The sequence below is a fragment of the Nelusetta ayraudi genome, unplaced genomic scaffold (assembly GCF_046127955.1).
Source record: "Nelusetta ayraudi isolate G7.1 ecotype Tasmania unplaced genomic scaffold, CSIRO-AGI_Nayr_v1 ptg000070l, whole genome shotgun sequence".
Lineage (NCBI taxonomy): Eukaryota > Metazoa > Chordata > Actinopteri > Tetraodontiformes > Monacanthidae > Nelusetta > Nelusetta ayraudi.
Window position 1 is genome coordinate 5907891 of NW_027466120.1, and position 27069 is coordinate 5934959.

At 39.2% G+C, this 27069-nt stretch overlaps 4 protein-coding genes and 1 pseudogene across 5 annotated transcripts; 3 read left to right on the forward strand and 2 right to left on the reverse strand.

Annotated features, from left to right (window-relative positions):
• Positions 1-204: 204 nt before the first annotated feature.
• ccn5 (cellular communication network factor 5) lies at positions 205-6868 on the forward strand. The gene is made up of 5 exons (XM_076042209.1): positions 205-1228; positions 2029-2245; positions 2941-3189; positions 4681-4922; positions 5408-6868. The coding sequence occupies exons 1-5, from the start codon at positions 1166-1168 to the stop codon at positions 5693-5695; spliced, it is 1059 nt and encodes a 352-aa protein (XP_075898324.1). The 5' UTR covers positions 205-1165; the 3' UTR covers positions 5696-6868.
• Positions 6869-7580: 712 nt separating this feature from the next.
• On the forward strand, positions 7581-9458 carry LOC142898927 (P2Y purinoceptor 1-like). Its single transcript, XM_076042226.1, has one exon. It carries the CDS (start codon positions 7691-7693, stop codon positions 8660-8662), a length of 972 nt encoding a protein of 323 aa, XP_075898341.1. The 5' UTR covers positions 7581-7690; the 3' UTR covers positions 8663-9458.
• Positions 9459-9551: 93 nt separating this feature from the next.
• Positions 9552-15527, reverse strand: LOC142898670 (UDP-glucuronosyltransferase 2B1-like). 2 transcript variants are annotated; one of them, XM_076041748.1, is made up of 3 exons: positions 13131-13284; positions 12252-12300; positions 9552-11243 (listed from the first exon to the last, which is right to left on the reverse strand). In XM_076041748.1, the coding sequence occupies exon 3, from the start codon at positions 11239-11241 to the stop codon at positions 9637-9639; it is 1605 nt and encodes a 534-aa protein (XP_075897863.1). In that variant the 5' UTR covers positions 11242-11243; positions 12252-12300; positions 13131-13284; the 3' UTR covers positions 9552-9636. The 2 variants fall into 2 exon arrangements, with proteins under 2 accessions (XP_075897863.1, XP_075897861.1); XM_076041746.1 differs by lacking the exons at positions 12252-12300; positions 13131-13284 and adding an exon at positions 15523-15527.
• A 453-nt stretch (positions 15528-15980) lies between these two features.
• On the reverse strand, positions 15981-25797 carry LOC142898671 (UDP-glucuronosyltransferase 2B4 pseudogene; annotated as a pseudogene).
• LOC142898673 (P2Y purinoceptor 1-like) lies at positions 22331-23550 on the forward strand. Its single transcript, XM_076041751.1, has one exon. It carries the CDS (start codon positions 22355-22357, stop codon positions 23324-23326), a length of 972 nt encoding a protein of 323 aa, XP_075897866.1. The 5' UTR covers positions 22331-22354; the 3' UTR covers positions 23327-23550.
• Positions 25798-27069: the final 1272 nt, after the last annotated feature.

The following is a 27069-nucleotide window of genomic DNA, read 5'->3' on the forward strand; positions in this document are numbered from 1 at the left end:
TAACTATTAGCCGGATGTTCAAGTCACCATGACTTCTCTCTGTTTTGGACTGCAGTGTCTCAGTCCAACTCGATGCAAGTGTGATCTTATACTATACTATACTATACTATACTATGATATACTATATACTTTTTGCCATATTTTATTTATTTTGCCATTCTTAGCTTGCTTATGGGGTGGCTGCTAGCACAGCTGTACATTTAGTCTGTCCTTGCCACACCACATGACCAACATTGTTCACAAATTTAAACAGATACCTGCAATTCAAAACTCACGCTCTGCGTCCTTGCTGAGCCCTCAACAGTGTCACAACCACCACTGATGCATTTTCTGTAAATTTGATCTTTGTTGTCACAGGGGACGAATCACCTGACACTTAATTCAGCTTGAAAATACTGCATTTTAAAGATCAACTTGGCTATTTCCACCAAATTGATATTGGTGTGGCTCTTACATGTGAATGTTCTCTAAAACCTTAATAGCTCAAAACATCAAATACAGGCAGCCAGAGTTTTGCATGCTTTCTGGTCCCTGAGGAGTCCTGTTACACAGTTTAATTTCAGGCTTCTACTTAGATTTCCTCGCGGGGAGAATTTCTTCTCGACTGGAAATTGGCAAAAAAGTCTGTAGACTGACGACATACTGGCCTTTCAACATAGGCGGCAAATAAACAAGAAGACTTGTCTCCTCTCAGATCAGGAGACACATTCAGGATTGTTTTAGGTTTCACGTTGATCTTCATTAAACCTGTCCTTCTTACAAAGATCACATTTCTGTAACAGATCATTTTATTTTAATTATTTTAATTTCTTTTAATGTACTTTTCTCCTCTCAAGTCTGGTGAAGCTGCCCGAACTCACAGCACCACACGGTTGGAAAGAGAGCAAAGAGGGGAGAAAAAAAGAGGGGAAAGACTTGTGGGTGGAGGGGTGTGTGTGTGTGTGTGCGCGCGTCTGGAAGTGGGAAGCTGGGAGGAGGAATGAGAAACATTTCTGATGGAGAATGTTTACGCTGAAGTCAGCCTGTGACATCACAGTCCGGATCTCTATAAATGTCAGCAGCCACATTCATTTGCAGTGAGCAGAAGGCAGCCGGCCACTGAACGCACCACACCATCGCACAGGTCAGAGAGACGGACCGAGCTCTATCAGCAACTCCAGCCCTAATGGAGAGACTACTTGGTGACTGTGTGTTTGCTGTGGCAGTGCTGCTGTGCGCAGCGACACAGGTATGGCCCACCCTCATGTTGACTCTGATTGGAACAACATGATTATGTACTATCTGTATAGCAGCTGTCAGATTCTATCGACTTCTAGGTCACAGCCTCGGTGTGACTATCATTTTTTTAATGTCAATGTCATTTTGAATCAACATATTGAATGTGTGGGAATATATTTACCTCTCATCCTTCATTTAAAATGTTTGAATAGTGACTGTAACATCCTATGGCAACAAATGAGTTATAGAATATGACCAGATAGGATGGGACTCTAAGAATCATGATTTAATGCTTATTTTTCAACTTCTGCATGTTCCTGTTGTTGTTATTATTTTATTATTATGTTGCTTCTCACTTTAGACTAGTCATCCATGCAAGACAAAGTGAACTGTTTGTGTCTAGTGATAGAGAACAAAGGTTGAGTTTTTTTTGTGCATTAAAACTTAAAAAAAAAAAAAAAAAAAAGATGAACACTCATGTTGGCGAATATTGATTGTTAGGTGCAAGGACATGGTTAATTTCTCTTTTTTATCTTTTGTTTGGGTGTCAGCCCCCTCTGACTAGGTCTAATAGGACGAGGTATTATAATTCCTGAAAATGGGATTAATATGATTTTATGTTTCAGTCAACATTATTTTGAAATAATTTGACATAAATTTTCAGTAGTTGTGGAATAAAATTGAATTATTGTGGTGTGTTGTGGCAATTTGCAGATGGAAAACAATAGTGCCATCAATATACAATATTTTACTGTCTTTGTGTAAGCTGATTTCTAAATTCTGAATGAATTGCTTGTGTTCCCTCCGCAGGTGCTGTGCCAGTTGTGTGACCAGCCTTGCTCCTGTCCCGCTCCTGCCCCCCAGTGTCCCTCAGGAGTCCCGCTGGTTCTGGATGGCTGCCGGTGTTGCCAGGTTTGTGCACGGCAGCTGGGTGAGCCGTGCACACACGTGTTTCCCTGCGACAGCCAGAGGGGGCTGCAGTGTGACTACAGCGCCAGCTTCCCTGGAGACCCTGGGGAGTGTGTCAGTGAGTGTGCTCTCGAAAAAACAAGAGTCCGTGCGTACGTGTGCGTACGTGTGCGTACGTGTGCGTACGTGTGTGTGTGTGTGTGTGTGTGTGTGTGTGTGTGTGTGTGTGTGTGTGTGTGTGTGTGTGTGTGTGTGTGTGTGTGTGTGTGTGTGTGTGTGTGCGCGCTTGAATAAGACAGAACGGTGAAGGTCATGCAGCCTCGGTCGTTCTACATGAGGGAAACACGCTGACAATTAATGTTTAACGTCTGCTCAGCAGAGCAGAACGGCCTGCTAGGATGTAGAAAGCTGCCAGAAATACCTCAACTTCAATTGTCATGTCTGCTGTGGAGAGATTTCCTGTACAGAGTGCTGCCTAGATGTGAACCATTGCAAACCCCAACACTCTGTACTGATTGTGCCCATAATGTGCTCTGTAATAATATCATTATGAGATTTCTACTGTTTTGTATTGCGACAACTTTTGTATGGTTTGTGTGAAATGCACATTGTGACTCGGGAATTGTTTACAAGCATGACATTTATATTACTTCCGGTGTGATGCAAGTACAATTTGTTTTTTAGGACTTTACGACTTCAGTGTACAAGCTTTAAAGCTTTATAACCCGATGTTTACATTCAAATGTTTTAAAACAACGTTGTCAGTCGATATCAGGCGCAGGTGTCTATAATACATACTTATGCCCATTGCAGGTCGGGAGGATCTGGGCTGCAAATTGAATGGCATCACGTACCAAGAGGGCCAGTTTTTTCAGCCCACCTGCGACAACCACTGTCAGTGTCGAGGTGGCGGGATCAGCTGTGTGCCAGCTTGCCCTCTGGTAGCCCGTCGTCCCACTCCGGACTGCCCCCACCCGCAGCACATCCGCCTCCCAGGGAAATGCTGCAAGGAGTGGGTGTGTGAGAACCTGGAGAACACAGTCATTCAGGACGCCATCACAGGTGAGGTGCTCGGATCGAGGCCGATTGAAGGTCACTCTTGAACTGCTGAGATTTACATTGTGAGATCTTTGCATCGTCCGTGTTGCCAGGCTCCTGTGCAAAGCATTCTCAGAAGGTCTTAGGATTCTAGAACCAAATTATTTCAGTTGTGATTAAAACAGGCCCTGCGATGAACTGGCGACTTGTCCAGGGTGTCACCCTGCCTTCGCCCTAAGAAAGCTGGGATAGGCTCCAGCAGACACCTGTGACCCTGAATAGGAATAAGCGTGTATAGAAGATGAATGATTAAAACGGGGAGAAAAAGAGCTGGAAGTGGCACAGGAAGTGACTGCAAGGCTTGCTAATGCTAAGCTAATCAACTGGGCAGCATTCAATGGTTGGAGGCATTCAAATTAAAAGAAGAGCATAGAGCGATGATATTTTTGCTTCACTCCCAAACTCTCTTTTGGCAAGGTTTTAGTTGAACACCAGCTAGTGTGGCCTTTTGCACCAATAGGAAACCCCGGGTCCTAGCTTCTGGCTAATCTAGCAGTAAATTTCAACAACACGGACAGAATGTCATTTAAAATGACTATTATTGTCCAAGTGTGCCTCAGTCTTGAGACCTTCAACAGATAGTTGCATGAGATGATGAGAATGTTCATCTTCTGACTTGGCAAGTTATATTTATGCAGCTGGAAATAACCAAAAGCAGAGGTTGTATGACACATTGTGCAGGAAATTACATGGCAATCTTAAAATAGAAGTCAAATGGTTGACTGATACATCTTCACGAGTCCCTATTAGAGAAACAATGCACTGCTAAGCATAGCATAGAAAATAGATTTTTGGTTGTTGTTTTTTTTTTTTATTTGGTTGCACAAAAATGCAGACAAAAGGTTAATACAAATCGATCTTTGATCTCTGTGCTACTGACAACTAAAGAACCACTTCTAATGCCAAGCAAATTGTCTCATAGTTGTAGTTTTGTATTCATCGATAGACACAGAATATTTTCTTTTCCTTCTTCTTATTATTACACATATTTTCCAGAGAAATGTCTCCCTTCTGACAAGTTTATGTGATAATATCGTCCTTCCCTCTTTTATATGCGGTTTGTCTCTGGTGTCTGGAAGGTTTTAGTGGAACTTTTTTTCCCCCCACGCTGGGGAGTGTTTTATTTTTTTACCCAGCACATTTTCTGAATTTCATAGCAACATTAGTGTGGGAATTAAAACGCATACTACCACACTGAGAAAACCATTCCACCTTAGTTCTTGGTGTTCAAGAAATGTAGGCACTTTAAAAACCTGTACAGGCAGCAATGACTGAAGAGCTCCAAGCTAAAGACCTCATTCTGGATTAAGAAAACTGCTAACTAATTTCTTTAGAACACCTTCTTGTTATGGCATTTACATATCAGTAAGTGTGGCGTTCTAAAAGTAAAAAAGGGAACTGAGACGTGTGAGTTCAGACTGGTTCTCATGATTACTTTTACTTTTACTTTTCTAGCCATGAGGCCCTCGAGGTTGTGGCCTTCCCTCTCCAGGGATCATCCACTGAACAAAGTAGTCCAGTCGCCCTCCACCTGCGTTGAGAAGAGCACCCAGTGGAGTCCATGCTCCCAGAGTTGTGGAGCCGGGGTCTCCACACGGGTTTCCAACCAGAACCCAGCCTGTAAGCTGCAAATGGAAACCCGTCTTTGCAAAGTGAGACCTTGCAGCATGATTCAGCCTGCACAGAGAAGGCCCACGGTGAGCTCACTCATTGTTTCCTACGTGTGTGTGTGTGTGTGTGTGTGTGTGTGTGTGTGTGTGTGTGTGTGTGTGTGTGTGTGTGTGTGTGTGTGTGTGCATCACACAGGAAGTAATGTAGTTGTCATGCTTGCAACCGTTTCCGAGTCACAATGCTCATTTAACACAAACCAGACAAAAGTTGTCGCCGTGCCAAACAGAGTAGAAATCTCATAATGAAATTATTAGACAGCACATAATGGGCTCAAACAGTAAATTAGATATTTGTCCACCAGTGAATAAAAACTTTGAAGAGTGATCAATCATCAATCACAGAGCCTCCAGGACTACGAAGACCTGAGCGACTGAGAACCTTCACAGACACGCTGCTAGACTTGCACACATAGACCTTGTTAGCTAACCTATGACCTCCAGAGTTCTCACTGGGATCATCTCCTCTTATCCCTCTGTGTGCTTTCAACAAACCCTCTGTTTTGTTTTCCCAGTTGGGGCAGCGGGGTCAATGTCAGACCAGCTACACATCCTCTGGCCCCATTCGCCTTGTTCACCAGGGCTGTTACAGCACTCGTGCCTACAAGCTGCGCTACTGTGGACAGTGCACGGATTCCCGCTGCTGTACACCGTCACATACCACCACCGATGAGGTCACCTTCCAGTGCCCCAGTGGCAGACGGCTAAAGCGAGCCGTGATGGTGATACACTCATGTGCTTGTCACGACAGGTGCCCCTACGCACCGTTCCATAATCCTGCACTATGGGGCTACAGGCCCTGATTGGCTTGTATGGACACATGGACTCGACCAAATGAGCCTGTAGACCAACATGAACCTGTCACCCTCAATACACAAATCAGTATTGTAATCCAATTACTCATCGTTAATGGATCTTGAAAGACTACGTTACTGAAGACCGAAGACATGATCGCTGGGATTGTAGTTCATAGATTCACTGCTGTGTTTTCTTAGTTTTCTCTCGGTTATTTCATTTAAAAAAATGACAGCATGAAGCAGTCTTAAAATCTCCCGACCACAACATAAATGGGAAAATATGGGTCTGGACACAATTAAAGGATGTCATTGAGACACTTTGAGGTTCATTTGAGGTTCATTTATGATTTAGAGCTGCCTCATCTGAGAAGACAGAGCACCAACTAGCCAGCTCACAGAGAACACAGAGAACATTTTGGCCAGCTTAAGATTGCTTAATGTTTTAAACTTAAAAAAAAAAATGCTTTATGAGCTTGTCAGCCACTGTAGTCGATGTTCTTGTAAAATAGACAAAGGTGGCGTCCAATCTTCAAGACTAAGTTGGCACGTTTCTTTGCCTGAATAATTCACAAGAACAAAATGCATCCAGTGTTTGAAAGCCAGCACGAGACCCTACCAGCACATGGAATGGGGTTAAAGAGGGATAGGAAACAATAAGAGCACATGCAGTCTACAATCTACGATACTAAATAAGAACATGCACTGATTTGCCGTTGTATCCCTGCTAGAGGTCAGAAGGCACAACGAGTTTCATAAAGACAAGATCCCTGTTTAAGCATTTGTTAAAGAGAGGAGAGACTACAGTTTCTGTCATTTTACTCCAAGCACAACTGCTGAGTTCCACGCCAGTTTGCCATTTCTACTGATTAAGACTTATAGTGTATGAAATCTTCTGCAAAAGCTCTGTGTATAAAACTGTAACTGGTAACATAGTCAGTAGATGATATTGGTGAATGTTTTGAACAAACATTTCAACTGAGAAAAGGTGGTGCCCAGAAAACATGTTAGCTTACCATCAACCTCTGAGCTGATTGTTGTTGTTGTTTTGTGTTCATAGTGTAACTTTAACCTGTACAGTTCTGTTTATTTTGCTTGTATGCTGACGACATTGCACTTTTTCTTGCTGTAAATAATTCTGAACTGATGTAATTTCTTTTTATTTAAAAAAAAAAAGCTCAATTATTTGACTCAAGTTGTACTTTTTGACTTGTGTTTCTGTTTTCTATTTTTCTATTAATACATTTATAAGGCCATGTTGTGTACATCTTAACTGTAAAACCATGTGTTTGTTCTCCATCTGGGGTCCTAATACAGAGTATGGTTTTATACTTGTATACTTTTACAAGTATAGATAGAACATATTCAAATAAAATGACACCATGGAGCTGTGTGTGTGTGTGTGTGTGTGTGTGTGTGTGTGTGTGTGTGTGTGTGTGTGTGTGTGTGTGTGTGCGCGCGTGCGTGTGCGCGTGCGTGTGCGTGTGTGCACGTGTGCGTGCGCGCGTGCGTGCGTGCAAAACATTTTTTTCCCCTGATGGTAAGTCTTGAAAGCTTGTTTGCCATTTCAGCTTTGACTTCATATCAGATAATCATTTAGAGAAGCTAAAGTTCTGCACAAAATCACATCAGATATCAGTGGAAGGCAGAAATCTACAAGATGCACGGCACCAGGTTTTAGAGTGAGTTTATGAGTTTAGAGCGACTAACATTCATTCATATGACGGTCAACTTTTTTTGTTAAATTTCTCCACATACACTCATTCATACAATCTGCTGAGAGGTGTGTGTGTGTGTGTGTGTGTGTGTGTGTGTGTGTGTGTGTGTGTGTGTGTGTGTGTGTGTGTGTGTGTGTGTAGTGTGGGTGGTGCAGGAAGCCGACACTGTTGGTAAAGTTGTAGTGTGAAACAGGAAGTTGTCTTTCAATATCATGTTCCATGCATCATCTTTCATTTGAAGACACGCTTTTTCACTGACAGGAGGAATTTGGCATAAGGGAAGAAAATGAACAACACACTTTGCTCTCTCATCAGCTTTCACTTCACCGGCAGACTGCTGATTCCAGTTTACATCTCAGTGTTCGTCATTGGTTTGGTGGCCAATTCTTGGGGACTGAGATTTGTGCTGCAAAACTGGGAGAAAATCGGAAACGTAAACGTGTTTCTTCTCAACCTTGGATTTGCAGACATCCTCTACCTGCTCACGCTTCCGTTTTTGGTGACTTACTACGTGATGGGAAGTAAGTGGATCTTTGGAGAGACTTTCTGCAAGGTAACAAGATTCTGCTTCAACCTCAATTTGTATGGCAGCATCGGATTCCTGACTTGTATCAGCGTGTACAGGTACTTGGCCATCGTCCATCCCATGAAAGTCAAGGGACGGATACGCGTGACTTATACAGTGGTCATCGCAGCCATGGTTTGGCTGTTGGTGAGTGTTCAAAGTCTGCCAGACATGTTCTATGTTAAAACATATGTGAATAAAACAGAGCAGAAATGCTTTGATACCACTGACATGGATTATGTCGAGGATTACTTGAAATACAGCCTCGGATGGACACTCACTGGATTTTGCATCCCACTCCTCATCACTCTGGGCTGCTACGGACACATGATTTTCACCCTTTGCCGAAGAGACACGACTGACAAGATACTGAAAGAGAGATGCTTAAAGTTGTTGTTCATCTTGGTTCTCCTCTTCTCTGTTTGTTACATCCCCTATCATGTGCTCAAGAACCTCAATCTCTGGTCGAGAGTTCTCTCCAAACAGAGAATCTGTCGTGCGTGGTCCAATGGAGTTTACATTGCTCGCCAGATAAGTCGTGCACTTGTGAGTCTGAACAGTGCTCTCAACCCTCTGGTTTACCTCCATGGAAATGAAGGTATCAAGGCACGGCTCAGACGACTAGTGCAGCAAGGTCGCCAAGTTGTCATTCAACTGTCCAGCACCCACAACACCGTTAATGATACTGTCTGATGATAAGGTCAATATAATTTGCATCTTTTTTTGTCATCATTTTTCTGTTTGTAATTATTGAAAAGTTCAGCTAAAACTGTTAAAAACTGTCATTGGTATTTAATAAAAATCTACAGCACAAGAAGTTGATTTCATAAATGTGAGAAAATAAACCAGATGTACATTTCTCTGTGACTCAGTGAGGGAGCAAAAAAAAAAAAAAAAAAAAAAAACGTGTCCATTGCAAACCTCATGCATATCCACCCCAAGAACACAATATTAACTGTCCCAGCGTTAAATGTCAGAACCAGTTCCAGGACTTCCATGAAAGGACACATAATTTTACCTGCCTTAGACACACTGCATTGAAACAAAAAATGTGATTTGGTGTCAATGAGGAAATGAAGCAACTGTGAATACAAGTAAACTCTGCTGGTTGAGTGATTTGACTCATCAAGTACTGCTCGATGCATTGATGCAGAGAACTATTTTGCTGCTTCCTGCTGCCACAAATACGTATGCACTCTGCCAACACTCTGCTCTCTCATAATCTGTCCAATCTCTTGACATGGTTTTATGTGACGTTGCCAGAAGTTCAGAAGCTGTTGGGTGTGAAAATTTTATATTCAATAAAAATAGACATACAGAGAAAAAAGAAAATGCAGACTCAGTGTAGAGTATTTTTAATTGTTGTAAATTCGGTCACATTCATTGTATGGCAAGTAAAAAAAAAACTATGGACAATGTGCTAATGATTGCAATGATTCCTCCACAAACAGATGCAGGACAGCAAAGAGAATATCATGTCTCATCTAATTTGTTTATACATATATATATAATAAAAGGTAATGCAATCTTTACAAGAAATAATCATTTCAACTTTGATTACTTTTTATTTTATCCAATTAAATTTAAAATTACTACTGTAAAATTGTATTTTGATTTATTAAAAGCTTGTCTGCAGATTATTTTCTTACGGTATCCTTGAGTTATGTCTATTCTTTTTTAGATTTTCTCATGTTCATCCTCATCATCAATCTAATGAGAAGTCGACAGGAAATCCAAATCAATGAGACAATAAGCAATCCACCGACTAAAGAGAATACCATCACATCCAGACAGTGATAGACATACCATGGCAGCTTGTACGACTCAGTGCGAAGATGTGCTGCACCCTTGTTCCTCATCACATACTCAATCCAGAAAACGGCACTGTCTAAGGGTTTCATTGGTTTGTCGTGAAGGAGCTGAGACAATTTGCGCATATTCTGTGTGTACGGCTTTTCTGGATTCAGAATGTTCTTCAGAGCTTTTGTCATTGACTCAACATTTAAAGTTGATATTTCAACAGTCTCAGCAGCCCCCCGAGCCTTCAGGCGTACAAAGTTGTCATCCTGGTCAAAGATAAGAGGAATGCCCAAAACTGGGACTCCATGGTAGATGGCCTCATACAGTCCATTTGTACCCCCGTGTGAGATAAAAAGCTTTGTTTTAGGGTGACCCAGGATGTCGTTTTGGGGCAGCCATTTGACCAACATTGTGTTGTTCCCCAAGCTGGATGGTCGTTCCCCAACGTGTCTCCACACAACCTTCTGAGGCAGTTTGGCAAATGCTGAAGCAATGGCATCAGATAACTCTGGTCCAAGATCACCAAGCAGGGTCCCTAAAGTCATGAGAACCACCCCATGCTCCCCAGAACTCTGCATAAACTCCTCCAAATCTGGGGGAAGAGGCTTGGAGGGCTTACCCTGAAACCCTCCAATGTAGACCACGTTGGGCATGGTAGGTCGAGGGAACTCAAAAGTAAAGTCAGTCCTCATTAGCCAGATGTCAGCTTTTTGCATTAGAGATATTGCATCAACACCAGGGCCAAAATAACGGTCACACACGGCCTGGTAAGGTGGATTTGAGACAAAGTAGTACATGTAAACCAAGATCATATGAGAAATGATGTTGTTGACTCTTTGAAAAAAGTCCATTTTGTGATGATTTTGGGAGAATACTTCGGGAACAAAAGATAAAGGTGAAGGAGCAATGACAAAGTGCGCTTCTCCAATGAAAGTCCAACGTACGTTGAAAACCATTGGAAGCTTCAGATAGTGTCCAAGCAGCACTCCACCTGGAAATACAGGGTCAGTCAGAAAGAGATCATATTGACTTTCTCTAAGTTCTTTAATTAGTGTCTTATTCTCAAAAATGCTGGAGAATAAATTTGCAACAACTCGCTGGTTCTCCCCAATCATCTGGAAAAGGTTCTGATAAAAGTCCAGAAAACCCTGTAGTGACCCTCGTCTTCGACGGATGTCTATTGATCTCTTCAAGAATGATGCCATGAAGGTCTGGTCCTCAATATTTTGGGATTGTTCCTGTTTTATAGTGATTGAGGTATAGCATGATGAGATTTCTGAAACATACCAGCTGGTTGATGAACGTATAACTGTTATTTCATGACCCCGAGAATGAAGACTTTCTACAAGGATTTTCATGTTAATCCAATGGCTTCCATCTATTGGGTAAACCAAGACTTTGCCACCCCCACATGTGAGGGACAGGGTTGCTAAAATCAGCAAGATGAATGCCAAGCCTGGAGACGACTCCATCACTGTGAAAGAGACACAAGAGTTTTTCAACTGCAAATTCAATTGATGCAAAGTTTCACACCAAACAAGGTGATTAATTCCTCCTAATTAGTCACACTGTCAGCAAAAACCTATGCTAAACCCACACACATGTTATAGCTAAACATCTTTGAACATTTTTGTGTTTAATAATGTCTTATTATTATTATTATTATTATTAATAATAATAATAATAATAATAATAATAATAATAATAATAATAATAATAATTTATTGCCTTTCAAGAACTTGTAGTAGTAGAAGTGGGACAAAACCTTAAAGGTTCCATATTATACTTGCTTTATGATGTTAATTTTGTCATTCTTTCTAAAGTATGAATACTCAATAAATAAAAACATAACAGATGAATAAAAAGAAAACTGAAAAAATAATGCTTTATACATAATTAATAAAATATTTAATAACACCTTTCCAAACCTAAAACTGTTTAGTTGTTATGATGTGTTTTTTCCAGTTTTTCTTAATCAATTTTATATTTCAATATAAACTAATCAGTTTGAGTCTATTTTGTTTTTGTTATTGCATGTACAATACTTTCTAAAATTTTGGTCAGATTTATAATCCATAACATTTTACGCTCAGCATTTGAGCTTTTTTTTTTCTAGCATTTCCCACAACTATTATGCACCTATGGTCCAAATGCAGTTTGTGTATACATGCAATCTTACATCTTTCTTGTGATCTTCAACTCCTTCTAGATAATAAGGAATTTAATTATGCAAACCACAAACAAATCGAAGGATATACACACAAAGATAAATGTTTTTTGTAAATGCCAAATCATTTACATAGCTTGTTGAAGGGGAGAAATGCATCTAAAGAGCACAAAAATCTACATCCTTCAAATGTAAATCTTCAATTGGGAGTGATAACACAAAATTGCTGCTTTAAATCCTTAGGATGTCTAAATAGCAATAAAAAGTTAGAAAAATCAGTACATAGAGTAGCTATTTTGTTTAATTGAGTCTCACCTCAGGCTCTGGCTTCTTTCTCTGTCCACAAAGTTTGTTGAATCTTCTCCTAAAAAATCATCAGCAAAAGTAAATGTTTAACTTACATGCCTAAGTCTGAACGGATCGACTCTGTCTGTAATCGGGCATGTTCCATTCCTGAACTTTCCTCCTCAATTTAGCCCACCTGTCTTGAGTGGAGTGGTCTGGTCAGCCTGAACAAGCATCGTCTACTGGCCAATCATGAACACAAAGCAATGATTGACAGAAGTTAATCTTTCAAAGTGATTGTCAACATTTGTTGTCTTGCGTTGCACAAAGGTCATTGTCTTCTCTAGATTGTTTAAATTGGAAAACAAATACAGTAGGTCACATTAAATGCACAACTTGGGATAAGATGTCATACGTATGCTTTTGTTGTTTAATTGTATATTTTATAATTTATCATTGTTATTGTGCACAATTGTAAAATACATTATTGTAAGAAGCCACAGACATGTCAGAGTTGATAGTGTTTATGTTGTAACAAAAGGAAGCTCCAAAGTCATAATTTGTTCAAATGATGAGCCAAAAAAAAGCATCAAACTCAAATAGGGCCCAAATACAAACTAAAAGATAGTTTTTATGTATGGACAGAGATCTGAGTCCAGAAATGTAGGTGAAGGGATTCGTCTCCAGAGGATCTCAAAGGACCTCTCTGCCTGTCTGTAAAAACACCAGCAGCGTCAATTTGTTCCCATCTAGTAAGCCTATCATTTTAAAAAATAAGCAAATATGCAGTGCCAAATGATATCGCTTCACACATCTACAGCAGTTACTGTGTGGACCATCTGTGTTGAATTACAACAGAATAGAAGTGACACTGGCATTGCATGAGCACATGAGTAAGCAGCTTCTTACCTGAAACCCTGTGACTTCTCCCTCTGTCCACAAAGAATGACGAGTCTTCAGTTATCCAGCAACAACTAAAACTGCAGGTCAATATTTAAGCCTGAATGTCCAAATCTGAACGGGTGGATTCTGGAGTCTGTCTGTGAGCAGCCGGTTCCTCTGCACAATCCTCCCAGATTTGTCTTTTGCGTGACTCTTGTGCCTCTCTGTTCAAATAACCTCCCTGTTTGCAAACGTGTTGTGACTTCTGTTGCCTGCACATCACCAGCATACATCCTTTATCCCAGCAGATGCTTTGCAAGGCTTTATGCTTTTGTCTTTTGTTGGTTTGTTTGTTGTTTAAATTCAATTATTTTTACACAAAGGAAATCTGCAAAGTGGAACATATTTTTTTAGAGCTGTCAGAAACAAATTCGGTCATAAACACTTTACAGCTGAACACAACATCATTAACAGCCACAGCAGAGTCAGATAAATTTTCATTTTTTATTATGTCTTTATTGCCCTTACATATAAAAAACAAAACAAAATTAGGTTTTTATATTGTTTAGATAACTACATTCTCTCTCTCTCTCTCTCTCTCTCTCTCTCTCTCTCTCAATATATGTACATATATATATATATATATATATATATATATATATATATATATATATATATATATATATATATATATATATATATATATATACATATACATATACATATATATGCGCAAAGGGACGTCATCTTGCTGTCACATCCAGATTGCAGCTGGACGGACCTGTGCACATGCAGCATGTGGATAAATGTTTGCAAAATCAAACAAGACAAAACACCAGAACCACAATGTACTAAACTTAAACAAAAGAAAATAAAAGCAGAAGTTTTACAGTTGCCGTCATGTCTGAAATGGTTTGAAAGAGGAACGACTGATTCGTCATCCACATCAGAGTCTGTTTATTGGTTTGAAACAGCAAATGGTGCAGTGGGTTTAATTTCTGTTTTTTATATTGGTAAAAGCTTAACAAACAGCCCATAAATACATGAATAAAAGTATATATTCACAGTACAATAAAAGTCATTTGTTTTTCTCACCTTTACAACAGCTCTAAGATGTATATGAGAATATTAGCTGCCATCTTGCGCCACCATGTTTCTAAGGAAGCCTGGTGTGGACCATCCAGCTCTACTGTCAGAGCATTTCGTATTTAGGGAGACAGTTCGTGTCCTCAAATAAAACAATGAAGAAGAAGGTGGACGAGTTATCCACGTTTGTGCTTGCAGGCCACTGTAGTTCACTGGCAAGCTCTGGAGAGGGAAGATAAGGAGGCCCTAAGGGGACTTAAGTTATAGAGCACTGCAATCTAAATTGCAACCACTTGATGTCACTGTTTCTTCAAGTCCAAAACATATTAAAGTTCTTCATCTTGTTGTGTTTAGTCAATGTCATTGTTAACGAGCAGTGTTGCTCAGTGTTCAGAAGATACTGGCAAAAAAGAATTACGCCTGCAAATCAAAAAGATTGCATATTAAACATATTTCAGAAGAGTATATATTTCTGTTTGGCTGTCCTAACCAGATGAATATGGCTAGAACAAACTGAACTCTCTGAGGTTTTGCCATGTACTTGGTGTTCTTGGGTAAAATCTTTTTGTCTGTCTCCTGCTGGCAGTTTCCCATTAAATTCTCCAACCAGACGTTTTTTTTTTTTTTTTTTTCTCCAGTTATTCTAAAGCATTTAACTACTTCCAATTCAAATCTTAAACTGTGGCAGAACTGTTTTATTAAAAAAAAAAAGAAGAAGAAGAAAAGAAAAAAGAAAAGAAAAATCATTATGATTTATGAATTGTGAATGAATGGATTTCCCTGTGTTGTAAACAGTTTGTTATACTCTGTAACATAATTTCTATGTTTCAGAAGTAATACAAGTTTGGGGTTTGTCACCTAAATTGTTATGATAAATGTTTATTTTGTTGTCATATTTTGTCTTCATAGAATAAACACCATATGATGTGGTGGAACTGCCGAGTGAAACTTACATTTGGGCAGATCATTTTTGTTCTTTGGAGCAGCTGGAACTGCTGGTTAAGGAAGACACCAGTTAAAACAGGTCAAGGTGACAATTTTCTATCTAATCTTTTTTTTCTTCTTCACGGAGCAAATGCTTGTTAAAATTTGTTAAAATATTTTCTTGGCATCTCTGACTTCAGTCAAGATAGCTGAGGCAGACACGAGCTCCCCCTAGAATGTGAATGCAGTGGTAGAAAATTGATGGGTTGATGAGGCTACTCTTACATCTAAAACCATAACTCTACCACCATCTTCTGGACACGTATGACTGAACTATAGGACAGAGTATCAGAAAAAAATAGTTAGCAGGGTTTTAACATCACAGCCTCAGAAACATAGAAATAAGCACTCCAGGCTCTTTGTCAGTCTCTAGAAGAACATATCTCACATTCTGGATAGATGTTCAACAATATGTTTAAAGTTTTGAACAAAAAACTAAACACCTGTGCAAAAGAAAGTGTAGCATTTCTGTTTGCATATTCTGAACTGTTTTTGTCTTTGTGCAAACACAACTGTGACTTTTTTTAAGTAAAAAAACAAAACAATTAATAAAACAAATGGTTTGAATGTAACTATTAAAACTCAACTCAGGGAAATAACTTCTCTTTTTGTTAAATGTCATTTATGCTTGAGAACTGGGTAACTGGCTACCTACCGAAGTCCATCCCATGAAGGTCAATGCACAGATAAGTGTGATTTATTCAGTTATTCAGTGGCAATCGCAGCCAGCACAACTTCATCAAATCATGAATCAAACCATGTGATCTGTACACGGTCCCACACACAGTCCCACACAGAAGACACTGACACGGTCAACATTTTATTTTTCCTTGTCTTTTGGTCAAATCAATGTATTTATTTCTGGACAAACATGATGTGTTTAGTGATTGTTCAAGTCAGAAGCTACTTCCATTGGAAAAAAAAATGCTCTGATTAAACAAAGAACCAGGGTAACCCTTGCAACCAAGTGATACATTATACGCATAGCTGTATCAAGACTCCTGTTTAGTTATCAGGTTGACTACTCTCTCTTTGTCTTATCTTTCACCATCCCCATCATGAATCTAATGAGAAGTCGACAGGAAATCCAAATCAATGAGACAATAAGCAATCCACTGACTAAAGAGAATACCATCACATCCAGACAGTGATAGACATACCATGGCAGCTTGTACGACTCAGTGCGAAGATGTGCTGCACCCTTGTTCCTCATCACATACTCAATCCAGAAAATGGCACTGTCTAAGGGTTTCATTGGTTTGTCGTGAAGGAGCTGAGACAATTTGCGCATATTCTGTGTGTACGGCTTTTCTGGATTCAGAATGTTCTTCAGAGCTTTTGTCATTGACTCAACATTTAAAGTTGATATTTCAACAGTCTCAGCAGCCCCCCGAGCCTTCAGGCGTACAAAGTTGTCATCCTGGTCAAAGATAAGAGGAATGCCCAAAACTGGGACACCATGGTAGATGGCCTCATACAGTCCATTTGTACCCCCGTGTGCAATAAAAAGCTTTGTTTTAGGGTGACCCAGGATGTCGTTTTGGGGCAGCCATTTGACCAGCATTGTGTTGTTCCCCAAGGTGGATGGTCGTTCCCCAACGTGTCTCCACACAACCTTCTGAGGCAGTTTGGCAAATGCTGAAGCAATGGCATCAGATAACTCTGGTCCAAGATCACCAAGCAGGGTCCCTAAAGTCATGAGAACCACCCCATGCTCCCCAGAACTCTGCATAAACTCCTCCAAATCTGGGGGAAGAGGATTCGAGGGCTTACCCTGAAACCCTCCAATGTAGACCACGTTGGGCATGGTAGGTCGAGGGAACTCAAAGGTAAACTCACCTCGAATTAGCCATATGTCAGCCTCCTGCATCACAGAAAGGACATCAACACCAGGGCCAAAATAACGGTCACATACGGCCTGGTAAGGTGGATTTGAGACAAAGTAGTACATGTAATCCAATGTAATATGAGAAATTATGTTGTTGACTCTTTGGAAAAAGTCCATTTTATCTGAGTTGAGTGAGAATATTTGGGGAACATAGGACAAAGGAGAGGGGGCTATGGAAAAGTGTGCTTCTCCATTAAATGCCCATCGTGCGTTGAAAACCATTGGAAGTTTCAGATAGTGTCCTAACAGTGGACCACCTGGAAATGCAGGGTCAGTCAGCAAAAGATCATATCTACTTTCATTCAACTGTTTAATTAGTGCTTTATCCTCCAGGATGCTGATGACTATTTTTGCTACATCGTTGTGACTCTTTCTGATGATATTATTCAGATTCTGATGATAATCCAGAAAACTCCAAATAGAGCCTTGTCTCCGACGGATCTCAAGTGACCTCTTTAGGAAAGCAGCTATGAGGGCTGCGTCCTCAATGTTTTGCGGCTGCTCCTGCTTAATGGTAATGGAAGTGTAGTGGGGAGAGGTTTCTGAAATATACCAGCTATTGGATGTACGTATGACAGTTAATTCGTGACCCTGAGAATGCAGTGTGTCCACTAGGATTTTCATGTTCAACCAGTGGCTTCCATCCGTTGGGAAGACCAGCACCTTTCCACCATCACATGCACACAGAGTTGCTGAAAGGAGCAGGGTGAATGGCAGCAGCAGATAAGGCCCCATCACTGTAGGAAAAGACAATTGTATATTTGTATATGAATTATTAAAATACATTTTTGAAAAGTAATTAAAGTAAAAGTTCTACAAGATTACAGTGCAGGAGCAATATAGTAAACCATGCCAATTAAAATTTTCAGCCAGAAAGTCACTTTTTGTAACTGGGAACAAAGTTAAACATTAATGTTTCTGCTCAAAATATCTATAGAGAGTAAACAGGAAAAAGTTAATTTCCTTAATGATCCCCAAGTTCACCGTCTATTTTGTTTGGAGTGCTTGACCTCAAGCGTCTCAGATAATCATGGATTTGCCTGGTGTCAGTGTGAAAAGTAAATCAAATACAAGTAAAGTGGCTGCCTTTAAATACCTTGAAATTAATGATTTCTTGTTTGTTTGTTCTTGTTTTTTGCTGAGTTAATGTTTTAGGATCAATTCAGGCCCAATACAGGGACTTAATAGGTCTGAAAAAAACACTGAATACTCATTAGTCCTTGTGATGCTGATGGTCCATGAACATTTATAATAACCAATATTGGCATTCAAAAATAATGAGCATTTATATTATTTACACAAGGAGACTGTTTAATTGAGTCTCACCTCAGGCTCTGGCTTCTTTCTCTGTCCGCAAAGTTTGTTGAATCTTCTCCTAAAAAATCATCAGCAAAAGTAAATGTTTAACTTACATGCCTAAGTCTGAACGGATCGACTCTGTCTGTAATCGGGCATGTTCCATTCCTGAACTTTCCTCCTCAATTTAGCCCACCTGTCTTGAGTGGAGTGGCCTGGTCAGCCTGAACAAGCATCGTCTACTGGCCAATCATGAACACAAAGCACTGATTGACAGAAGTTAATCTTTCAAAGTGATTGTCAACATTTGTTGTCTTGCGTTGCACAAAGGTCATTGTCTTCTCTAGATTGTTTAAATTGGAAAACAAATACAGTAGGTCACATTAAATGCACAACTTGGGATAAGATGTCATACGTATGCTTTTGTTGTTTAATTGTATATTTTATAATTTATCATTGTTATTGTGCACAATTGTAAAATACATTATTGTAAGAAGCCACAGACATGTCAGAGTTGATAGTGTTTATGTTGTAACAAAAGGAAGCTCCAAAGTCATAATTTGCTCATATGATGAGCCAAAAAAAAGCATCAAACTCAAATAGGGCCCAAATACAAACTAAAAGATAGTTTTTATGCATGGACAGAGATCTGAGTCCAGAAATGTAGGTGAAGGGATTCGTCTCCAGAGGATCTCAAAGGACCTCTCTGCCTGTCTGTAAAAACACCAGCAGCGTCAATTTGTTCCCATCTAGTAAGCCTATCATTTTAAAAAATAAGCAAATATGCAGTGCCAAATGATATCGCTTCACACATCTACAGCAGTTACTGTGTGGACCATCTGTGTTGAATTACAACAGAATAGAAGTGACACTGGCATTGCATGAGCACATGAGTAAGCAGCTTCTTACCTGAAACCCTGTGACTTCTCCCTCTGTCCACAAAGAATGACGAGTCTTCAGTTATCCAGCAACAACTAACACTGCAGGTCAATATTTAAGCCTGAATGTCCAAATCTGAACGGGTGGATTCTGGAGTCTGTCTGTGAGCAGCCGGTTCCTCTGCACAATCCTCCCAGATTTGTCTTTTGCGTGACTCTTGTGCCTCTCTGTTCAAATAACCTCCCTGTTTGCAAACGTGGAAATCTGCAAAGTGGAACATATTTTTTAGAGCTGAAACAAATTCGGTCATAAACTCTTTACAGCTGAACACAACATCATTAACAGCCACAGCAGAGAGTCAGATAAATTTTCACTTTTTATTATGTCTTTATTGCCCTAAAATATAAAAAAACAGAACAAAATGAGGTTTTTATATTGTTTAGATAACTACATTATATATATATATATACATATACATATATATGTGTGTGTGTGTGTGTGTGTGTGTGTGTGTGTGTGTAAAGCATATATATATATACACATATATATATATATATATATATATATATATATATATATATGTATATATATGTATATATATATATAGATATATATACATATGTATATATATATATATATATATATGTATATATACATATATATATATATATATATATACATATATATATATACATATGCGCAAAGGGACGTCATCTTGCTGTCACATCCAGATTGCAGCTGGACAGAGCATTACAAATTAAAAATAATGAGCATTTATATTATTTACATAAGGAGACTGTCACTAGTACAAGGTTCACTGTTGGGCTGACGTCTATGTCAAACAGCAGCCCTGTTGATATGCCCAGAGCTTCATGATTTTCCTATCACATCACTATTTTAATGAAGAAGATGTGAAAGTTAATTTGTTCAGAAGAAGCTCTCTTATATCCAGGTGCCACCATCTCTTTTACATTGAGTGTTCAAAGCAACATAAGTCATTGGATCTTAAATGTGTCTCAAATGTTTTGTTTTATTTTAAAAAAGAAAACTGAAAAAAAAAACAGAATTGTCTTGATCTGCCTTTAATTATAGAATGTTTTCAAGTCTTTGTGCCGTTGCACAAAAATATATTCTGACACTACCTCAAAGCAAATAACAAAACAGATGGTTCCTGTTGATTGTTTCCTAATCTTTCTCTTGATTTTTATTTCACCTTCATCCCTTGCACTTATTTCCACTGTGTCTGTTGTTTCTGATCAACCCCAGCAGTTTGCATAGCAGGTTTGATCATAAAGATTATTGAAATGCGTGTCTAGAATGATTTCAACACAGATCAATGACAAAAAGCTAAACAGTGCACAAATGAAATCCAGCTTTCATCTTGTTTGCAATGTATTGCTAAATGGTGCATGAATACCACATCCTGAAATATGATTTAGGGCACAAGCACAAAGTGATGTCACAGGACATAGAAAATCATTTCTTGTAGGAGGCATAAGAGGATGCTTACCTCTGAGCTTGTTACTGCTGACTGAAGCACATGTGCCCTATCTTTAATGTTATGGTTAATTGAAGAACAAGTCAATGTGTAACTGAACTGGCCCAATAAGACTAAAGTGAAATAGCCAGGTCAAGCTGAACAAGCATCTGAACCCTCAACAATCGTTCACATGGAGAAGTGTGAAATTATTATTTTTTTTTTGGTGTTGATATTGTGCCAGCAGGAAACAAAGGCCATTGCCTGTCTTGAGGCTTCAAATTATAACTGAGCAGAAAAAGGATACAACAACAAAAACAAGTCTCATAGCTTTTGGCAGCAACAGTGACAAAAGGCAGCAAGAAAATAATGTAAATTTAACTACATTCACATTTTGGTCCAACCAACCTTTTACACTAATGTTTAAAATCCAAAAGAGTGAAAAATCATAATGATTTATGAATTGTGAAAGTTGTAATCAGTTGGCAATACTCTGTAACATTATTTGTATATTTCAGGAGTGGTAAGAGCTTGGTGTTTTCCACTTAATTTTCTATTGTTTTTTTATTGCAATTTCTTATTTTTTGTAATTTATTGTCTTCCTAGAATAAACACAATATGATGTGGTGGAACTGCTGAGTGAAGCTTAAATTTGTGCCAACGATTTTGGTTCTTTGGAGCAGCTGGAACTGCTGGTCAAGACTGCAGGAAGACAGCAGTCGAAACATGTCAAGGTGAAAAATGTTCTATTTAATCTTTTTTTTGTTCACCAAGTAAATGCGTTTTAAAATAACTACATTAAAGTAAAATATAAAAAGTTGAAAACTCTCGCCATGTGGCAGAGATTCTGGGTGGGCCAGTACAGCCTTTCTGTGTGGAGTTTACATGATCTCCCTGTGGCTACACAAGTCTGTGAAACGCACATTAGAACAACTGGCAAATTTGCCCACAGCTGTGCAAGTGCAAGTGTGAGAGTGTGTGGTTTAAGTTTGTCTCTCAGACTCTGAATGAAACCAACAACTCATAGTATCTCTACACTCAGCCAAGATAGCTGTGGCAGACTCTAGCTCCCCCTTGAAACCAAATGCAGTGGTAGAAAGTTGATGGGTGGATGAAGCTACATTTACAGCTAAAACCGTAACGATGCCACCATCTCCAGGAACCTTATGACTAAACCGAAACAGAGAAACAGAAAAAATAGTTTTCAGGGTTTTAGCATCACAGCCTAAGAGGCACAGAAATGATCACTGAAGTATGAAAATCATAGTTAGAGTTGTTATTTTGAAAAACACATCTCCCATTCTGGATAGCTTTTCAACAACATGTTTTAAACAATAAACTAGACACCTGTACAAATGGTGTGCAGCGGTTCTGTTTGCAGATTTTGAATTGTTTAATCCAAGTGTGTGTTTTGTCTTAGCGCTCACATAGATCTGACTTATTTCAAGTAAAAAAAAATGTTGAATGTAACCATTGAAACTCATGTCAGGGAAATCAGGTCACTTTTTCGTGAGAGGTGCTACTGCCGAAATGAAGCATGGGGAAGTGTCAACCACAAGTGGGTTGTGGCTACATATTTTTTAAAGGCACTTCGCCTGCCACAGCATAACATTTTGCACCAGCCTGAACACGGTCTACACAATGAATAAAACGTGCATCAGTTTCAAATTTGAACACACATTCCTGCCCCCTGTGTACAGCTTGGTGTTCGTCATTGGTCTGGCAGGCAATATTTGGGGACTGAAGTCACTGCTGCGCAACTGGAACAAACTCGGAAATGTTAACGTGTTTGTTTTCAACCTTGGAATTACAGACATTCTCTACCTGCTCACGCTTCCATTTTTGGTGACTTACTACGTGATGGGAAGTAAGTGGATCTTTGGAGAGACTTTCTGCAAGGTAACAAGATTCTGCTTCAACCTCAATTTGTATGGCAGCATCGGATTCCTGACTTGTATCAGCGTGTACAGGTACTTGGCCATCGTCCATCCCATGAAAGTCAAGGGACGGATACGTATGACTTATTCAGTGGTCATCGCAGCCATGGTTTGGCTGTTGGTGAGTGTCCAACTTCTGCCAGACATGTTCTTTACCAAGAGGTTTAGAAATACCACAGGGAAATGCTACGACACCACCCATAAAGATTATGTCGAGGATTACTTGAAATACAGCCTCGGATGGACACTCACTGGATTTTGCATCCCACTCCTCATCACTCTGGGCTGCTACGGACACATGATTTTCACCCTTTGCCGAAGAGACACGACTGACAAGATACTGAAAGAGAGATGCTTAAAGTTGTTGTTCATCTTGGTTCTCCTCTTCTCTGTTTGTTACATCCCCTTTCATGTGCTCAAGAACCTCAATCTGTGGTCGAGAGTTCTCTCCAAACAGAGAATCTGTCATGGGTGGTTTGATAGAGTTTTCATTGCTCATCAGATAAGTCGTGCACTTGTGAGTCTGAACAGTGCTCTCAACCCTCTGGTTTACCTCCACGGAAATGAAGGTATCAATGCGCAGCTCAGACGACTAGTGCAGCAAGCTGCCCAGACAATCAGCTCTTTGTTACGATGGAACCGGACTGCTGAGTCTCTTAGACAAACTGAAGATTAAGGGTTTTGTTTGTTGGTCTTTTACATCTTTTTTTTTTTTTCATTTGGCAAAAGCATATACTTCAGCCCCAGACATGAAGATTTAGCTGTCAGTTCGCACTTGTGTTATTCATTACATACAATTTAAATGCAATGGAATTATATTCTCTGCGGTGTTGCATTACCTTTTTAAAATGTTTCCACTGATTTTCATATTCAATAAATAATCACATCAGGAAATCATTGCATCCCTTTCTGCGTCACTTATTAACCTTGTTGGTATTCAAAGGTCAATAAAATCATGAATAAAACCATGTGGTTGGTACAAGGACCCTCAGTTCCACACAGGAGGCAGTGTGACACAGTAAACAAAATGCATTTTACTTTTGCTTGTCATATTTACATCCCATCTCTTTCTTAGCACACATATAGCACATGGTGACATCCATTTGTATTTAAGTGTGATATGGCCACAGACAAAAAAAACACAGTAAAAGGAGACTGTGTTGTTACGTAGTGACAAGGTTCATTGCATGGAATTGTTAAAACAAAAAAAGAACATCTATCATTGCTACATTGATGTTTGATAAGTGAAGTGGCAGTGAAGTATATCTACTGTGATAAGACAGAGTGTAAGAATTGATAAAGAAAGATTAAAAACTTGCTTTATTAAGAACTAGGGTCACCCTTGCAACCAAGTGATACTTTATCTTTTATAGTTGAGTGATTATATGTTATACATTCTAAGCATAGCTGTATCAATAGTCCTGTTTAATAATTGTCGTGGAAAAATAAAACGTTGAACCAGAATCTGCAACTGAGAAGCTTTTATTTCAGAGCTCTGGGCACAGACAACAGACAGCAGGCTGTCAGTGTACAAAGTGGAAGAGTCAGGGGGGCTTGTTCTATACAGTTTTAGTGGGCATACAACCCCTTGCAGGCTGCACAAGACAAGATTGAAACAGGATCTAACACCCTGTAGTCGCTACAGATGCTGTTGCTTCTTCACTTCTCTGAAACAGAGGACAAGAACTAAACAAGAAGAAGCGAGAAAAAGAAAAGCAAGATCTTAAGGGCAAAGAGAACTTACAGGTCAAACCGCTAGAGCAGTATGTCACATAGGCTGAAGCAGTAATTTTACATGACATCATCAGGTTGTCTCTCTTTGCCTTATCTTTCACCATCCCCATCATAAATCTAATGAGAAGACTTTTCATTTTATTCAATTTAATTTAAAATTACTACTGTAAAATTGTATTTTGATTTATTAAACGCTTGTCTGCAGATTATTTTCTTACGGTATCATTGAGTTATGTCTATTCATTTTTAGATTTTCTCATGTTCATCCTCATCATGAATCTAATGAGAAGTCGACAGGAAATCCAAATCAATGAGACAATAAGCAATCCACTGACTAAAGAGAATACCATCACATCCAGACAGTGATAGACATACCATGGCAGCTTGTACGACTCAGTGCGAAGATGTGCTGCACCCTTGTTTGTCGTGAAGGAGTTGAGACAATTTGCGCATATTCTGTGTGTACGGCTTTTCTGGATTCAGAATGTTCTTCAGAACTTTTGTCATTGACTCAACATTTAAAGTTGATATTTCAACAGTCTCAGCTGCCCCCCGAGCCTTCAGGCGTACAAAGTTGTCATCCTGGTCAAAGATAAGAGGAATGCCCAAAACTGGGACACCATGGTAGATGGCCTCATACAGTCCATTTGTACCCCCGTGTGCAATAAAAAGCTTTGTTTTAGGGTGACCCAGGATGTCGTTTTGGGGCAGCCAATATTGGCACTCAAAAATAATGAGCATTTATACTTACATAAGGAGACTGTCACTAGAACAAGGTTCACTGTTGGGCTGACCTCTACATCAAACAGTAGCCCTGTGGATCTGCTCAAGGTTTAATGATTTTCCCATCACATCACTATTTTATTGAAGAAGATGTGAAAGTTGTTCAGAATATATATCCTAGTGCCAAATTTCTTTTTTTAATTTCCACTGCGTCTGTTGTCCTTGTTCAACACCAGTAGTTTGTATAGCAGGTTAGATAATGTGGGTTCTAGAAATGCTTGTCGAGAATGATTTCAGCGCAGAACAAAAGCCTAACAGTGCACAAATGTAATCTAGGTTGTTTGCAGGATATCGCTAAGTGGCACATGAATACGACATCCTGAAATAAGATTTAGGGCACAACCACAAAAGCAGTATCAGCATACATACTGCTTTTGCTTCTGACATGTACGTTCATGACACAGAATTAAAGCACGGCTACAGATAAAATACAGTACATTACAAAATAAAAAAAAAATACAGATTAAAATCTGAAGTTAAAAAAAGGTAACCACTCATTTGCTCTCCCTTTTTAAAATAGTAAGTATTTTTCAAATATAGTTTTACAAGCAGGAGACACAGGATATGTAAAATAATTTCTTGTAGCAGGCATAAAGGGATGCTTACCTCCAACCTTGTTACTTCTGACTGAAGCTCATGTGCCCTGTTTTCGGTTATGGTCAGTTGTAGAACGAGGGAATGTGTAACTAACATGACCCAACAAGGAGTGTTCACTAGCACCTCTGAGCCTCCCCTTTTCTTCATTCTCTGGTTATTTCTTTATCTGTTTTTGCCTTTAACAAAGCCTGAAAATCATTTTATCATGAAGGCAATTGAAGTTCAAATCTGCATCTCAGATTGTGTGAGTATGTAATCCTCAACTGTCAAAAATGCTTCTCGATGACAAATTTGACAATAATTATTAATTATTAACAATTATTACCTGAGCTGAAATGTCCCAGGTTATCTCATCTAACACATGCTGTTGCCAATTTTCTTTTTTATTTCTTTTTTTTTTTTTTTTTTTCAGATATTTACTAACACGCAGACGATTGAAACAGGAATCAGGTACAACATGGAAGGGAACTTCAGACTAGAAGTGAAAATTGTATATTTTTGAACATGTGTCTGAAATTTCAATATTTACGACACAATTTGAAGTAGTCCAAGCATTTTGTGACACTTACAGTATTTAAAGACAAATTAAAGTTTTATCATATCAACCCTTGCGGTTCTGAGGTTGATGATTCAGTTAATGTGGCCCCCAACTGTGGAACAGCCTGTCAGACAGTCTTATGGCTTCTCATCTTGGTCTTATGGTCTTATGGCTAACTCTTCTTTTTAATCGGGCTGTTTAAAGTGATTCCTTCAAGTTTTTTGCGTGCACTTGTGTATAATGACAGTTTTATAAATTCATGATATATATATGTACATACATATATACATATATGTGTATAATGACAGTTTTATAAATTCATGACGTTCCCACTGTAACTCACTATGGTCTCTCTGTCACTCTTTCTCTATTTTGTTTGATTGATTGACTGACTGATTGATATCCCACTTCTATCATTCTATCAAAACTATCATTTTCAACAACTGATACGGTTGATATGGCTTCCAGCGGCTGCATGTCTTTGGCTATTATGCTTCAGAGACCTTCCTTGATTTCTTGAAGAGAACATATGAGCCACTTGCAAGACACAGCTGACATGTCCACTCTCGCAGCTGTTTATTAAACCAGATACACATGCATGTGTTAAAAACAAATCAAATGAGATCATGAAGTACTGTCCATAATAAGAACTATGGGCCCCACACATGCAAATCATAAATATTGTCATGTGAGCGCGAGGAACAAAAACAGTCACCCTTTCAGCGACCTTTGCACTTTGTCATGACACACCCTCAGAGCTCCGCTTC